This window comes from Schistocerca piceifrons, chromosome 1, assembly GCF_021461385.2.
Source record: "Schistocerca piceifrons isolate TAMUIC-IGC-003096 chromosome 1, iqSchPice1.1, whole genome shotgun sequence".
Lineage (NCBI taxonomy): Eukaryota > Metazoa > Arthropoda > Insecta > Orthoptera > Acrididae > Schistocerca > Schistocerca piceifrons.
Genome location: NC_060138.1, coordinates 1,026,025,940 through 1,026,042,786, shown reverse-complemented (window position 1 = coordinate 1,026,042,786; position 16,847 = coordinate 1,026,025,940). Strand labels below are relative to the sequence as shown.

At 44.5% G+C, this 16,847-nt stretch overlaps 1 protein-coding gene across 1 annotated transcript in view; it reads right to left on the bottom strand.

Moving 5' to 3' along the window:
* The window catches only part of LOC124777334 (phospholipase B1, membrane-associated-like), a 214,238-nt gene that overhangs the window by 135,941 nt on the left and 61,450 nt on the right, over positions 1-16,847 (bottom strand). The window contains exons 3-4 of the mRNA XM_047252699.1: positions 14,561-14,787; positions 7,390-7,549 (exon numbers count right to left, since the gene is read on the bottom strand). Coding sequence (XP_047108655.1) covers positions 7,390-7,549; positions 14,561-14,787 — 387 coding nt within the window. The remainder of the gene's footprint in view (positions 1-7,389; positions 7,550-14,560; positions 14,788-16,847) is intronic.

Below are 16,847 nucleotides of genomic sequence, written 5' to 3'. Positions count from 1 at the left end.
TTCATCTCTTGGTCTCCCTCTACGATTTTTACCCTCCACGCTGCCCTCTAATGCTAAATTTGTGATCCCTTGATGCCTCAGAACATGTCCTACCAACCGATCCCTTCTGCTACACAAGTTGTGCCACAAACTCCTCTTCTCCCCAATCCTATTCAATACCTCCTCATTAGTTATGTGATCTGCCCATCTAATCTTCACCATTCTTCTATAGCACCACATTTCGAAAGCTTCTATTCTCTTCTTGTCTAAACTACACTCCTGGAAATTGAAATAAGAACACCGTGAATTCATTGTCCCAGGAAGGGGAAACTTTATTGACACATTCCTGGGGTCAGATACATCACATGATCACACTGACAGAACCACAGGCACATAGACACAGGCAACAGAGCATGCACAATGTCGGCACTAGTACAGTGTATATCCACCTTTCGCAGCAATGCAGGCTGCTATTCTCCCATGGAGACGATCGTAGAGATGCTGGATGTAGTCCTGTGGAACGGCTTGCCATGCCATTTCCACCTGGCGCCTCAGTTGGACCAGCGTTCGTGCTGGACGTGCAGACCGCGTGAGACGACGCTTCATCCAGTCCCAAACATGCTCAATGGGGGACAGATCCGGAGATCTTGCTGGCCAGGGTAGTTGACTTACGCCTTCTAGAGCACGTTGGGTGGCACGGGATACATGCGGACGTGCATTGTCCTGTTGGAACAGCAAGTTCCCTTGCCGGTCTAGGAATGGTAGAACGATGGGTTCGATGACGGTTTGGATGTACCGCGCACTATTCAGTGTCCCCTCGACGATCACCAGTGGTGTACGGACAGTGTAGGAGATCGCTCCCCACACCATGATGCCGGGTGTTGGCCCTGTGTGCCTCGGTCGTATGCAGTCCTGATTGTGGCGCTCACCTGCACGGCGCCAGACACGCATACGACCATCATTGGTACCAAGGCAGAAGCGACTCTCATCGCTGAAGACGACACGTCTCCATTCGTCCCTCCATTCACGCCTGTCGCGAAACCACTGGAGGCGGGCTGCACGATGTTGGGGCGTGAGCGGAAGACGGCCGAACGGTGTGCGGGACCGTAGCCCAGCTTCATGGAGACGGTTGCGAATGGTCCTCGCCGATACCCCAGGAGCAACAGTGTCCCTAATTTGCTGGGAAGTGGCGGTGCGGTCCCCTACGGCACTGCGTAGGTTCCTACGGTCTTGGCGTGCATCCGTGCGTCGCTGCGGTCCGGTCCCAGGTCGACGGGCACGTGCACCTTCCGCCGACCACTGGCGACAACATCGATGTACTGTGGAGACCTCACGCCCCACGTGTTGAGCAATTCGGCGGTACGTCCACCCGGCCTCCCGCATGCCCACTATACGCCCTCGCTCCAAGTCCGTCAACTGCACATACGGTTCACGTCCACGCTGTCGCGGCATGCTACCAGTGTTAAAGACTGCGATGGTGCTCCGTATGCCACGGCAAACTGGCTGACACTGACGGCGGCGGTGCACAAATGCTGCGCAGCTAGCGCCATTCGACGGCCAACACCGCGGTTCCTGATGTGGCCGCTGTGCCGTGCGTGTGATCATTGCTTGTACAGCCCTCTCGCAGTCTCCGGAGCAAGTATGGTGGGTCTGACACACCGGTGTCAATGTGTTCTTTTTTCCATTTCCAGGAGTGTATTTATCGTCCACGTTTCGCTTCCAAACATGGCTACACTCCATACAAATACTTTCAGAAACGACTTCCTGACATTTAAATCTATTCTCGATGTTAACAAATTTTTTTTCTGCAGAAACGCTTTCCTTCCCATTGCCAGTCTACATTTTATATCCTCTCTACTTCGACCATCATCAGTTATTTTGCTCCCCAAATAGCAAAACTTATTTACTACTTTAAGTGTCTCATTTTGTAATCTAATTCCCTCAGCATCACCCGACTTAATTCGACTACATTACATTATCCTCGTTTTGCTTTTGTTAATGTTCATCTTATACCCTCTTTTCAAGACACTGTCCATTCCGTTCAACTGCTCTTCCAAGTCCTTTGCTGTCTCACAGAATTACAATGTCATCGGCGAGCCTCAAAGTTTTTACTTCTTCTCCATGGATTTTAATACCTACTCCGAACTTTTCTTTTGTTTCCTTTATTGCTTGCTCAATATACAGATTGAATAACATCGGGGATAGGCTACAACTCTGTCTCACTCCCTTCCCAACCACTGCTTCCCTTTCATGCCTCTCGACTCTTATAACTGCCATCTGCTTTCTGTACAAATTGTAAATAGCCTTTCGCTCCCTGTATTTTACCCCTGCCACCTTCAGAATTTGAAAGAGAGTATTCCAGTCAACACTGTCAAAAACATTCTCTAAGTCTTCAAATGCTAGAAACGTAGGTTTGTCTTTCCTTAATCTTTCTTCTAAGATAAGTCGTAAGGTCAGTATTGCCTCACGTGTTCCAACATTTATACGGAATCCAACTTGATCTTCCCCAAGGTTGGCTTCTATCAGTTTTTCCATTCGTCTGTAAAGAATTCGCGTTAGCATTTTGCAGCTGTGACTTATTAAACTGATAGTTCGGTAATTTTCACATCTGTCAACACCTGCTTTCTTTGGGATTGGAATTATTATATTCTTCTTGAAGTCTGAGGGAATTTCGCCTGTCTCATACATCTTGCTCACCAGATGGTAGAGTTTTGTCAGGACTAGCTCTCCCAAGGCTGTCAGTAGTTCTAATGGAATTTTGTCTATTCTGGAGGCCTTGTTTCGACTTAGGTCTTTCAGTGCTCTGTCAAACTCTTCACGCAGTATCTTATCTCCCATTTCATCTTCATCTACATACTCTTCCATTTCCATAATATTGTCCTCAAGCACATCGCCCTTGTATAGACCCTCTATATACTCCTTCCACCTTTCTGCTTTCCCTTCTTTGCTTAGAACTGGGTTTTCATCCAAGCTCTTGATATTCATGCAAGTGGTTCTCCTTTCTCCAAAGGTATCTTTAATTTTCCTGTAGGCAGTATCTATCTTATCCCTAGTGAGATAAGCCTCTACATCCTTACATTTGTTCTCTAGCCATGCCTGCTTAGCCATTTTGCACTTCCTGTCGATCTCATTTTTGAGACGTTTGTATTCCGTTTTGCCTGCTTCATTTACTGTATTTTTTTATTTTCTCCCTTCATCAATTAAATTCAATATTTCTTCTGTTACCCAAGGGTTTCTACCAGCCCTCGTCTTTTTACCTATTTGATCCTCCGTTGCCTTCACTATTTCATCCCTCAAAGCTACCCATTCCTCTTCTACTGTATTTCTTTCCCCCATTCCTGTCAATAGTTCCCTTATGCTCTCCCTGAAACTCTGTACAACCTCTGGTTCTTTCAGTTTATCCAGGTCCCATCTCCTTAAATTCCCACCTTTTTGCAGTTTCTTCGGTTTTAATCTACAGTTCATAACCAATAGAATGTGGTCAGAGTCCACATCTGCCCCCTAGAAATGTCTTACAATTTAAAACGCGCTTCCTAAATCTCTGTCTTACCATTATATAATCTATCTGATACCTTTTAGTATCTCCAGGGTTCTTCAATGTATACAACCTTCTTTCATGATTCTTGAACCAAGTTCAAGTTATGATTAAGTTATGCTCTGCACAAAATTCTACCAGGCGGCTTCCTCTTTCATTTCTCTCCCCCAATCCATATCAACCTACTATGTTTCCTTCTCTCCCTTTTCCTACTCTCGAATTCCAGTCACCCATGACTATTAAATTTTCGCCTCCATTCACTACCTGAATAATTTCTTTTATCTCATCATACATTTCATCAATTTCTTCATCATCTGCAGAGCTAGTTGGCATATAAACTTGTACTACTGTCGTGGGCGTGGGCTTCGTGTCTATCTTGGCCACTACAATGCGTTCACTATGCTGTTTGTAGTAGCTTACCCGTACTCCTATTTTTTTATTCATTATTAAACCTACTCCTGCATTACCCCTATTTGATTTTGTATTTATAACCTTGTATTCACCTGACTAAAAGTCTTGTTCCTCCTGCCACCGAACTTCACTAATTCCCACTATATCTGACTTTAACCTATCCATTTCCCTTTTTAGATTTTCTAACCTACCTGTCCGATTAAGGGATCTGACATTCCACGCTCCGATCCGTAGAACACCAGTTTTATTTCTCCTGATAACGACGTCCTCTTGAGTAGTCCCTGCCCGGAGATCCGAATGGGGGACTATTTTACCTCCGGAATATTTTACCCAAGAGGACGCCATCATCATTTAATCATACAGTAAAGCTGCATGCCCTCGGAAAAAATTACGGCTGTAGTTTTCCCTTGCTTTCATCCGTTCGCAGTACCAGAACAGCAAGGCCATTTTGGTTAGTGTTACAAGGCCAGATCAGTCAATCATCCAGACTGTTGCCCCTGCAACTACTGAAAAGACTGCTGCCCGTCTTCAGGAACCACACGTTTGTCCAGCCTCTCAACAGATACCCCTCCGTTGTGGTTGCACCTATGGTTCGGCTATCTGTATCGTTAAGGCACGCAAGCCTCCCCACCAACGACAAGGTCCATGGTTCATGTGAGGCTCCTGATATACGCTTTATAATCCATTCAACGGCGTCCTCACCACAAGGAGTAGAGGGCCTTGTAGTCTTTCCATGTTAACCGTTTTAGTAAATTGACTCAAATGTTTTCTACGTAAATGTACGAATAGATATATCATAATACAAGACGAAACCAGTTTTTGTGTGTCACAAATTGATTTACTTTATATTATGTCACATAATGTAATATATTTTTACGAATTTTACGAGTTAACTACGGAACATTTGTTATTATTATATAATTAACACTATAATTGTAACTCTTTTTAAATGGAATGGTTCCTGTCTCTATCACTTAAATTTGTGTTAGACCAAGGTGACTATTATTTACATATAATAAACTGTATTAAATGCCGTTGGTTGCCGCTGGGGGTGTTACCGTCTATTCACGTGATCTCAGCACGCTATTTAAGCCCATACGTAGGGTTAGTCTCGCATAGTTTCCTGTCGTTATTTAGACAGGAGTGACACCACCAGCAGTCGACCAATGGGTAACATATTTTAAATTTACGTAATTTTAGCTGTTGTATAATGGAGTCTTTCTGACGGATATCTATGATTTCACAGTATAAACGCCCAGAAGATGAGCCCTACGTCGGGTTGAAACCGGTTGGCGTTATAATAATAATGCGATTAAGGCTGTTTTTGAATAATTGAGAATGACAGACACTGGAATCCGTCAATATTATATTGTGGTTAAATAACAATTTTCTTGTGTCCTCTTTAGACCTAGCTGACTATCTCATTCTGTCGTTAGCATCAGTGCACAGTGATCTGCTTCAGTATTTTCGTTTCTTCTCACCCGTGCTACACACTGCCGCCTGACCGAAATACATAATTTCTCGGTCGTATCCACAGCCGAAGTAGCTAAGGAATAGTTGCTAGCTTGTGTTCGACGCGAAGGTACTCTATTTGATTGCTGGAGGTGGAAGAAAATTTCACTGCCAGTATTTGTACGGAAAGGGGAGGGGAGGTTACGGTCAAGTCCTCGTTTACATTCCCTCTCCTCAATGCGTATCTCATGGAACCCATTGTGACACTGTTATTGGAAGCCCGACGGACGATAGGGACGTATGCCCGGCGGACCGTTGGCGTTCTGCGAGAGTAGGCCATGTGCGTGCACAGCGTTTCACCGTCTCTCTTCTATTTCTGTCAGACAACACAAACATGAGATCACAATATACACACCTGAGTTACAATCAATATACACACCTGAGTTACAATCACCTTCAATCAACACGTATGCTAAAGACACAACTCTCGTGCACCGCGTGGAAAGCGGCCATTATGCACGGAGGAAGAAAGCCGATTAGGAGCCTCTGACTTTCTGAGGCAACAACCAGTGAACCCCCCCCCCCCCTCCTCAGTCAGGATTCCTTATAGAGCCATCCAAATACCCTTATGTAAGATCCAGTTCGATGTTTATGTAACTCAAGGCGCGCAAGTTACCCCGAATACGTTCAACCAGTATTTGAGAATGAGAGTACTTAGTGACTTAAAACAAACTTACACATAATTTCAAACGTTTCCGAAACTCTTTCTCGATGACACCACCCCACAAGATAACGAAAGGAAGAAGGTTTATCGCTTACTACGCTTTCGCCGTTCTTGCAGTAAAACGTAAGCATCAATCATTATGTTTTATTCCGTTTTTGTTTCTGACTCTGTTTATAACTCTTTGCATGCAGTATCTACATATACCACCGGATTTACATGCAAAATTATATCATTCTACGATACATAGATCAGCAGATGTGAAGTCATAAGCATTGAGCTGCGTGAAAAACCTTTAACTTTATTACTTCTTTTTTACTTATTCTATTCGCAACACATTTCGCAGAAGGTATCAGCATATACCACTGGATGTGCATGGAAAATTGTATTACTGTACGACACGTATGTCAGGAGAGTGAAAACGAAACTGCAGGTCGACACTTGCTAGAGATACAAATGAAACAGGGCTACAAATATGTGTGAAATATGTATGAAAAATATGTGACATGTGTGCACTTGGGAAAAGCCATGGATAAAAAGCTTCTCCCAAACCAGTGAAACGATTTCACCCAAACTTGGTGCACATATTCCTTACTAGCTCGAAATAAGTACTGTGGGCTAAGAGCCAGCAACTCACTATTAGAGTGGAGGTGATAACGTGAAAAGAGGAGTGGGGAGGAGGAGATGGGCAAACAGAGAGGGGAAATGAGTGCAGATAGGGGGGAGGAGCAGATGGACAGAGAGATAAGGTGGTGGACATGAGAGAAAGGGAAAGGGAGGAGATGTACAGAGGAGAGAGCGGAAGATAGACGAAGGAAAGATGAGATGGACAGAGCAAGAGGAAATAGACAGAGAAAGAGAAAAGAAGAAGATGTGAAAGGGAGTAGGGGGAGATGGACATGGGAGAGGAAGAGATGGACAGAGAAAGGAGGAGATTGAGAGCGAGAAGGGGGAGGAGGACAGAGTGATTGGGGGAGAATACTAAGAGTGGAGAGCAGGATATAGAGGGGTTAGGAAGAGCTAGAAGGTGTAGGTGGACTTAGAGAGGGGAGATGGACCGATGGGAAAGATGGACTGAGGGGTCAAGAGCAGATGGAAAGAGGGAGAGGCAGGGTGACATGGCCAGGGACTGGAGGGTTGGTGGTAGAGGAGATGGCTTAATGGAAGACTGAAATGAATACTTAGCGAAACGATACACGATACCTGGCTAGTAAATAAATGAATAAATAACAACATACTTTAAGTGCGCCCTATACAGGTAGTGTGAGACAGCAATGAGGTAATTTCTTACCTAGGGCTGGAATGAGGTTGACAAAAGCCCTAGGCATGTGCTGGTGCAAGTAGTCGAGCGCGTCCCTCAGGCGGCGGATGTGGTGGGGTGCGGCCGCGCGCGCCGGGTTGTAGCACTGCGCAGAGCACAGGTCGTTGGCGCCGAAGAACACCGTCACCACCTGCGGCAATAGCGACACCAACAGCTCACACAGGGCTCCAGGGGATCCATCAAATATATTTATTCTCAATACTTGTGATTTTCTGCACTCTTTCCCCCATTTTGTTATCACGTGGGTACTCTGCGAACTAAGTGCATCATAAAATTACAATAAACAATTACTCCATATTGAACAATTTGGAAAGGAAATTAAAGTTAAGGGGAGACAAAAACTTGTCGAAGGCATTGTTTCTAAGAGACAACAGAAGACCTAAAGATCGAAACTGTCTTGGCAGATTAGAGTACTTGCTCGCCAAAGGCAAAGGTCCCGAGTTCGAGTCCCGGTCCAGCACACAGTTACAATCTGTCAGGTAAGTTTCATATCAGCGCACATTCTGCTGCAGAGTGAAAATTTCATTCTGACCTAAGGATCGACTGTATCTACATCTATACTCTGCAAACAATTTGTGATGGTGAACCACAGCATACCACTGTCACTTACCACCTTTCCTGTTCGAGTCATGTGTAATCCTAGGGAAGAACGATTGCCGGTATGCCTATTTATGAGCTCGCATCTCTCTAATTTAACTTTCACCCTCTTTCTGCGGGACAGACGTAGCACGAAGCAATACGCTGAGGCTACAAAAGTCATGGTATACCTTCAGCTATCGTTTTGAACATTGTATCGCAGCAGCTCACGTTTCATGGATTCAACAAGTCGTTCAAGTCTCCTGCAGAAATATCTAGCCATGCTGTCTCTACAGCAGTCCATAATTCCGAAAGTGCTCCCAGAACAGGATTATGTGCACAAACTGACTTCTCGATGGTGTCCCACAAATGATCGATGGCACTCATGTCGGGCGATCTGGGTGGCCAGGTCATTTGCTTCAACTGTCCAGAATGTTCCTCAAAACAATGGAGAACGCAGGGCCTGGTGACATGACATCATTGTTTAGAAACACGTAATCCACGAATTGCTGCAAATGGTCTCCATGAAGCCGAATATACAATTTACAGTCAATGGTAGGTTCTGTTGGGTCACAGGACCAAGTCCGTTCCATGTAAACACAGCCCACACCGTTTTGGAGCCCCACCAGTTTGCACAGTGCCTTGTTGACAACGAATGTGTAATAAAAATGGGGGTTCCTACTTAAAAATGGGGCTATTTCCATTGGGGTCTTGGGACAGATTACTGAGCAACATTGCATAAGTATTTACGTCATTTCCAGGTTAATAACTATAGTTATTACATGTAATATGTTTTTAGATTGGTTAGTAACTCCAAGCATATGTCGCAAGAGCAACATTAATGCTTATTTTCCCCTGGGCAGCAGGTCGCCTGTTCAAATGCTGATGCATGGATGCAAAACTCCTAATCTGTACTAACAGCTGTAGTCCATTTAGACGTGCAGTTACTACGGTCCAGGAAACATCAGGTCGTAAAGTTAGTAATGTCTTTGTGGGAAGACTGTTCAACATAAAAAAGATGGGTGTACATGTTAAGGTACCACACATTAAAAGATCTGCATTTATACCCGTTACATCCTTTATATAGGCTATTTCAAAGTCCTTCAATCAAATATCTAGGAGGATCTTGGAGTAAAAGATCATGTTACAGGGAACAACTTTTGTTAGAGACATAATGTTTGCTGACCCTTCCCAGTGATTATAGGCCTCGTTTTGTATTGATTACGCCCCTCATAGCCTGCAGGGCATGCATAAGCACTCTGTGACATGTGTATGCGATGTGTGTTGTTTATAATACAGTGGTGCTCTGCATGAAGTGTGATAGGCTGAGCCAGTTAATGTTCTTGATTTGCTTGTAATATATCTATATCCGCTAAGAGAATTGAATTGTTAAGGTTTTATTCTTGAAAGTCACTCATCAATTAGTAGGACAGATAGTATGCAGCTCGTCTGGTTAGTAGCTCCAGCTAGTTTGGTGAAATCTTGTCAGCCCAGGATGGGCGCACACTACAGGACATCTTATACATAGAGTGTTTCAAAGTCTTTGCATCACCCGTAAGCAGGTGATAGATCACATCAGGGGGAACAACTTTGCTGGAGAGAAAATGTAAGCTGACACTTCCAGGGGCTACTAGACGTCGTTTTATTGAATTCGCCGACCCTGGGAGGAGAAGATTTCATCGAAATAGCAGGGTCTACTAAGCTGGTGTGCTGTATCTGCATGCTAACTACCACAGTAAACTGGTAGTGATTTTCAACAAGAAAAACTAGAGAATGAATATCTGTAAGCGGAGAAAGGTATTTTAGAAGCTCAGCTTACACACTTTCATGCGAAGCAGATGACTGAATCATAGGCAATACATAATGCATATGAATGCCGTAGGGTACCTACACCCTACCACCTCTCAGAGGCATAAACAGTTCTAAAAGACTCCTAGTGTCTGCGGGAAGCAACAGCGAACATTTTGTGTAACAGTAATTGTTCCTTGTTACGTGATCTATCTACCTTGGATGTTTGACGCAAAGGTTTTTTGAAACACTCAGTAAATTGCTTAGCTAATACAACCTTTATAGCCCCTTTAACCTTAAACTAACGCACACAGTTTTAATAGGTTTTTCTGTGCCCCCCTATCTCTGCTGTGCTCTGCCAATTGCAACCAGGGACGTTTTTCGATTCTTTATGCAAGCGGTCGCTTAGTCTGCTTTTCTCAGGACTATCCCAGCACTGCTTTTCTGCTTATTTCATCGGTTTTTTTGAGTGATATGTCCCGCAGGTTTCTGTTTTTGAGCCTTTAGCCTTTCCCCTTCCCAAAAGATCCCAATCTGTTATTACCCTTACGTATTCCATTTCTTTTCAGATATACATCATATTTACATGTCTTTGCATCAAACGTCTAGAGGTAACAGATCACGTCTTGGGAAACAACTTCGTGCCGAAGCTAGTCGTCTGTTTATTATTGGTCATGGCACTGGGAGTGGCAGTACGTAGACTATCTGTGGCGTGTGCAACGTGTTTGGCTATAGTACAATTATCTGCGCCGCGTGAAAGATCGAGCGAGGATGGAACAGTAGTTAGCTCACTAGACTTACATTCTCGAGGGTGACGTTTCGAATTCGCATGCGGACATCCAGATTTAGATTGTCCTTGATTTGCGTAGGTCCCTCTAACAAATGTCAGGATCGTTCTTTCGAATAGGTCATGGCCGATTTCATTCCCCACTCCTTCGTAATCCGCGATTATGCTCCATCTGTAACGGCAGCGCTGTCGACGGGACGTTAAGCTGTAATCTTCCTTCCCTTTTGCTTCCGCGAGAAAGGTGATAGGCCGGTCAAAATTGAGGTTGCTGACTCGTTTCTAAAGTATCTTTCTCCGGTTGGAGACCACACCGCTGAATGGAAGCGTCAGTGAACACATTGTGTGTAACAAAAGTTGTTCACCATGACGTGTTGTATCGACCCTGGACCTTTGATGCAAAGACTTTGCAATACCCTGCTTTTATCGACCTGACCGCTGATTACGTCACTGTTAACCATCGTGCACTGTCACAGAATATCTACGGGACAACAAAAGATCATGGTTTTACTAAACTTGAGTTCAATCCAGAACTGGAGATTCTATATGGACTTCCAGGACCGGAGTAGTCGATTGAAGTGTCGAAGAAATGGCTCAACACAAGCAAGTGTATTTCATCATTGTTACTCAACATCTGTACCAATGAATGATCAACCACTTCCGGCGAACACGAGTTGTTTCCTCTCAGCCAATAATCTGGCATTAGCGAATCAAGGCAAATCTTTTGAGGGTGTTGAAACCCACCTGACAGACGCTTTAAGAGAGCTGAGTGTCTGTTGCTAAACTTCGTCATACTGTGTAAACGCAGCTGTATGTGTTTCATATTAAGCACAATCAGTCATGTCGCGAGCTTAACATCACATTGCGAGGGATACAATTAGTAAATACGATTGATCAAAAAGATCTGGAAGTCATTCTGGATCGTACCCTGACGTACAAGCAGCAATACGAGAATGAACGTGAAACCAAAAATAATATCTTTCGGAAGATCACTCATGTCACCTGAGTCTCTCGATCAGAAACGCTGAGAGTGACGGCACTCTGCAGTGCTGCAGGACATGTGTGCCCAGTCAGGTAGAAATAAACACATGTGAACGAAGTTGAAAGGACTCCAAACGAAACGTGTGGGATTATTACACGACATTTGAAACTTTCGCCACTTCTGAGATTCTACCAACTCGCAGGCATGGCGCCACCGGACATTCGTCGTGAAGTAGCTCTCAATGCGGAGAGGACAAATCAGGCTTATCCAGAAAACCATCCATTATAGGGGCACATTCCAGCAGACATGAGGTTAAGGTCCATATGTAGTTTCGTCAAGACCACTTCAGCGTTGCAAAAACAGCAGCTACGGCAAGGAAACATCCGTGGATTTAAAGACGAGAATAGCTCGACCTGGCCACTCCCTTCAGAAACCCTCCCACCTGGGCGTCAAGGGAAATGGATCGTGTGAAGGTGACTCAACCATTTTCTATATGGAGTTGGAAAATCCAGGAGTAATATACAGAAATAGCACTTCCCCGTGATACCGCCAACTGTGACTACGGAGAAGAACAGAACATGGAACACCTAGTGATTGCCAGCTATGCCCTGCATCATGCATAGAAGAAGATATTATGCTCCAAATGCATTTGGTGTTGCAAGATTTTAGCACCGTTAGTGTAGCTAAGTAATTATTTATTTTTATTTTGATTTTAATCGTAGTTACTGTGGTGTCACCGCCAGACACCACACTTGCTATGTGGTAGCTTTTAAATCGGCCGCGGTCCGGTAGTATGCGTCGGACCCGCGTGTCGCCACTGTCAGTGATCGCAGACCGAGCGCCACCACACGGCAGGTCTAGAGAGACGTACTAGCACTCGCCCCAGTTGTACAGACGACTTTGCCAGAAGGGGATCACTGACAATTACGCTCTCAATTGCCGAGACGATAGTTAGCCTAGCCTTCAGCTACATTTGCTACGACCTAGCAAGGCGCCGTATTCAATTGCTAATTAATACTGTATTATGAAGCATGTATCATCAAGAGCGATGTTCTACAATTATGGATTAAAGTTAAGTATTCCATCAGCTACGTACTTTTTTTTATAGCATTCATTACGTATCCTGTTTCAGACCTGGCGCCAGCCTGCGTGAGTTTAAGCGCGTGCCTTTCGGCTTCCTCTCATTGTGTCTAGGCTGTCTTGTCTAGACACAACAGTTACAACATACTGTATTCGCTCATTACACGAATAAATAAAAAAAAGACGACACACACACACACACACACACACACACACACACACACACATACTGAAGAGCCAAAGAAACTTGTACACCTGCCTGATATAATGGGGTCGAGCATGTAGTAGTGCCGCAACACGACGTGGCATGCACTCTACTAACGTCTGAAGTAAATTTTTAGACAACATAGTTGGATGGAGATAAACAGCGATTGATTTACATATAATCAATTATTGAAAATGACAGTCACAATCGCATTATTTATTTTGCCACCAACCGGTTTCAACCCGCGATGGGGTCATCTTCACGGCAATTTACACCATTTGGTCGCTCGCTGGAGTCGTCACCCTGACTGTGCACGGTTGTCAACAAACCGTGCACAGGCAGGGTGACGACTCCAGCGAGCGACCAAATGGTGTAAATTGCCCTGAAGATGACCCCATAGCGGGTTGAAACCGGTTGGCGGCAAAATACATAATGCCACTGTGACTGTCATTCTGAATAATTCATAACGTCTGAAGCAGTGCTGGAGACAACTGACACTATGAATCCATAAATCAGTAATAATACGAGGGGTGGAGATCTCTTCTGGACAGCACATTGCAAGGTCATATATGCTCAATAACGTTCATGTATGAGGAGTTTGCTGGCCAGCAGAAGTGTTTAAACCAGAATGTTTCTGTAGCCACTCTGTAGCAATTCTGAACGTGTGATGAGTCCCATTGTGCTGCTGGGATTGCCCAAGTCCGTCGGAATGCGCAAAGTATATGAATGGATGCATACGATCAAATAGGATGCTTACGTACTTGTCACCTGTCAGAGTCGTATATAGTCGTATCTGGATTCCCAAATGCACACGCCCCACAACATTACAGAGCTTCCACCAGCTTGAACGGTCCGCTGCTGACATGCAGGGTCCATGGATTCGTGAGGTTGTCTCCATACCCGTACACGTCCATCTGATAGATACAACTTGAAACGAGACTCGTCCGAACAGGCAACATGTTTCCAGTCATCAAATGCCAATGTCGGTGTTGACGCGCCCAAGCGAGGCGTAAGGCTTTGTGTCGTGCAGTCATCAAGGGTATACGAGTGGCCTTCGGCTCCGACAGCCCATATCAATTATGTGTCGTTGAACGGTTCGCACGTTGACATTTGTTGATGGCCCAGTATTGGAATCTGCAGCAGTTTGCGGAAGAATTGCACTTCTGTCACGTTGAACGATTCTCTTTAGTCGGTGTTAGTTCTGTTCTTGCAGAGTCTTTCTCCGGCCGTAACGATGTCCGAGACTGATGTTTTGCCGGATTCCCGATATCCACGGTACACTCGTGAAATGGCCGTACGGAAAAATTCCCACTTCATCGTTATCTCGGAGATGCTGCGTCCCATCGCTTGTGCACCGACTATAACACCACGTTCAGACTCACTTAAATCTTAATAACCTGCCATTGTAGCAGCGGTGACCGATGTAACAACTGCGCCAAACACTTGCTGTCTTATATAGGCGTTGCCAACATCAGCGCTGTATTCTGCCTGTTTACATATTTCTGTATTTGAATGCGCATGCCTGTACCAGTTTCTTTGGCGCTTCTGTGTATATAGTGAGGAGTAATGGTTCTGTAACACTAAAATTCTGCGTGCGACTGACGTCAGCGAAATAGTGCCTTAATCTCCGTGCGTCTGTTCAATCCCCAACAGGAAAACGAGGACGTTCGTCATTTTCCCGTGCGCATAAGATTCCGGTTAGGAAGGGTGCAGAGAGACGGCGTACCTTCCAGTCGCGCTGGTAGTCGACGCCGGGGTAGGCGCGCATCCTGCGGACGAGCGTGCGCGCCTGCTGCAGCGCGTCGGCGTCCGCGGAGACGGGGAAGGCGACGTTGAGGCCGGCCGAGGGCGCCAGGAACTCGCCGCGGCCCACCGAGTAGCCGCGCAGCGCCGGGTTGTACTCTCTCAGCAGGTTCGGCAGCGTCACCGCCTCGCGCCACGTGCCGTCGCCGCCTGCACACGCAAACACACATCCGTTACACGTCCACACCCCTCAGAGACCAGGTATCAATTGGCAGGTTTCTCCTAAATGGTCACCGCAACACACATCAGAATATTATATGCTCATTCTCTTGATAAATGTAGCCATTCTCTTACGCAGCTGCATATTCAGCACCAATAGTGACGGTCCTGTTTATTGTCTTTTTCTCTTTTCATTTATTATAGTAAGGGACTAATTTATTATAGTAAGGGACTACAGTGCCGAGAGCCATCGAAGTGACTGGGAAAATATAAGAGTTTCTCGAATAGGAATGAGTAGTGTCGCAAAGGTGTTATCCCAGTGCTGAGTCTCACCCACAGGTATGTTTCAAAAATGGCTCTGAGCACTATGGGACTTAACTTCAGAGGTCATCAGTCCCCTAGAACTTAGAGCCACTTAAACCTAACTAACATAAGGAGAGCACACACATCCATGCCCGAGGCAGGATTCGAACCTGCGACCGTTGCGGTCGCGCGGTTCCAAACTGTAGCGCCTAGAGCCGTTCGGGCACCCCGGCCGGTGCCACAGTATAGTGCTACAACGATGAAAAATAATATTCCGACGATGTCAAACTTTATTTTCGTGATATAAAGAAGAACTGACGATACTAAAAATGTAATTATAATTTTATTATTTTAATTTTTGTGCTCAGTGAATCAAAGACTTTCTAGTGCACCGAATGAACTAGCATTGTTTGTACTACGAAACTATATATGATCGTTAAGTGAGAACTGATTCTATGTAAGACATTTTGTCTGGGCGGATTTTGCTCTCGTACTGGTCGGTAGAGAAAAAAAAGTTTCTCAATCGATTTATGTAATGTAAATGTATAAAGGCTATAAAAAAGAGAGAGAGATAATCCTTACGGACAATCACCATATTGTATAAGAAAAGGTAAATACAAGTTATTCAAAACAAATATCTCTAAAGTGTATAGTCTTGTGATTTCTAAAGACTGAAAATTGCGGTGTTTAATCTAAACCTGTCCTGATTCGCATGTTACTTTTTGTTATGCGACGTGTTAGGAATATTTTCATTATACGTGCAAAAGTGCACACACCTTTAATCGGACCTGCATCTTTCGGAATCGATAACTCTTAATCAGTAGAATTACGCGAATACCGTCTAAATCTCAACCGTGATCGCAGAAGTGTTTCCTGGACCTGATTTTTATAAATGTGTAGACTTGAAAGCGAACAGCATTGCACCATCGCTGGCTCGCAACAATTGAAAGAAAAGAAAACAGGGACTGAACAACTTTAAATTTTAACGCCGTCAGCATTACGAAATCTGAACGACGTAAGTTAATTAATTAAGTATAAACAGGAAGAGAATTATTAAATTTTTAAGATTAAATCATAGCAAGAATGTAAAGCATTTTAGCATCATTACGTTTCTTTGCATTAGTACTTGAGTATCAGATACCATCATATCTATTTAAAAGACAATGTGTAAATAAAATTGCGACCTTTTATAATTATTATTATAGCAATTCAACAAGTATCTCCCACAGCATTCGCCTCCCCCAATCCATCGGAATCTGAACGGTTCATGGGGACAGCTATCTACCAAACACAGCACTGTTCGAAGAATCCTTTTAGAAAGAAAAAAGAAGTCTAGCCTCTTGCCGCTTTCCAGAAGTCGGCGTGAGAACCGCCATTGCCTCAGCCGCCATAACAAGGAATAATGTTCTGTTTAAATTTATAAAAAGAACGTTCCCACTGGTGAATAGTGTCACTTTCAGTAGAACGCGCTGTTTTTCATGGGTATCTATGTGGTAGCTCTCTTACTTGTCAGCTCTAGAACCGTATCATGAAGAAGTCTCTTGGGTTCTTCCTGCCCTGATGGCTAATAATAACGAATTCCACAGGAATCTGTGTAACCTTTATTACTAAAATTTTACTGGACGGAACTTACAATCTCTGGATGTCCATCTTTTCAGAGACGGTTGCGGGACTCGTTCTAAACTTATTTTATTTGACTACCAGTTTCGGCGTTTAATCGCCATCTTCAGGGCCCTGACTGACGTGTA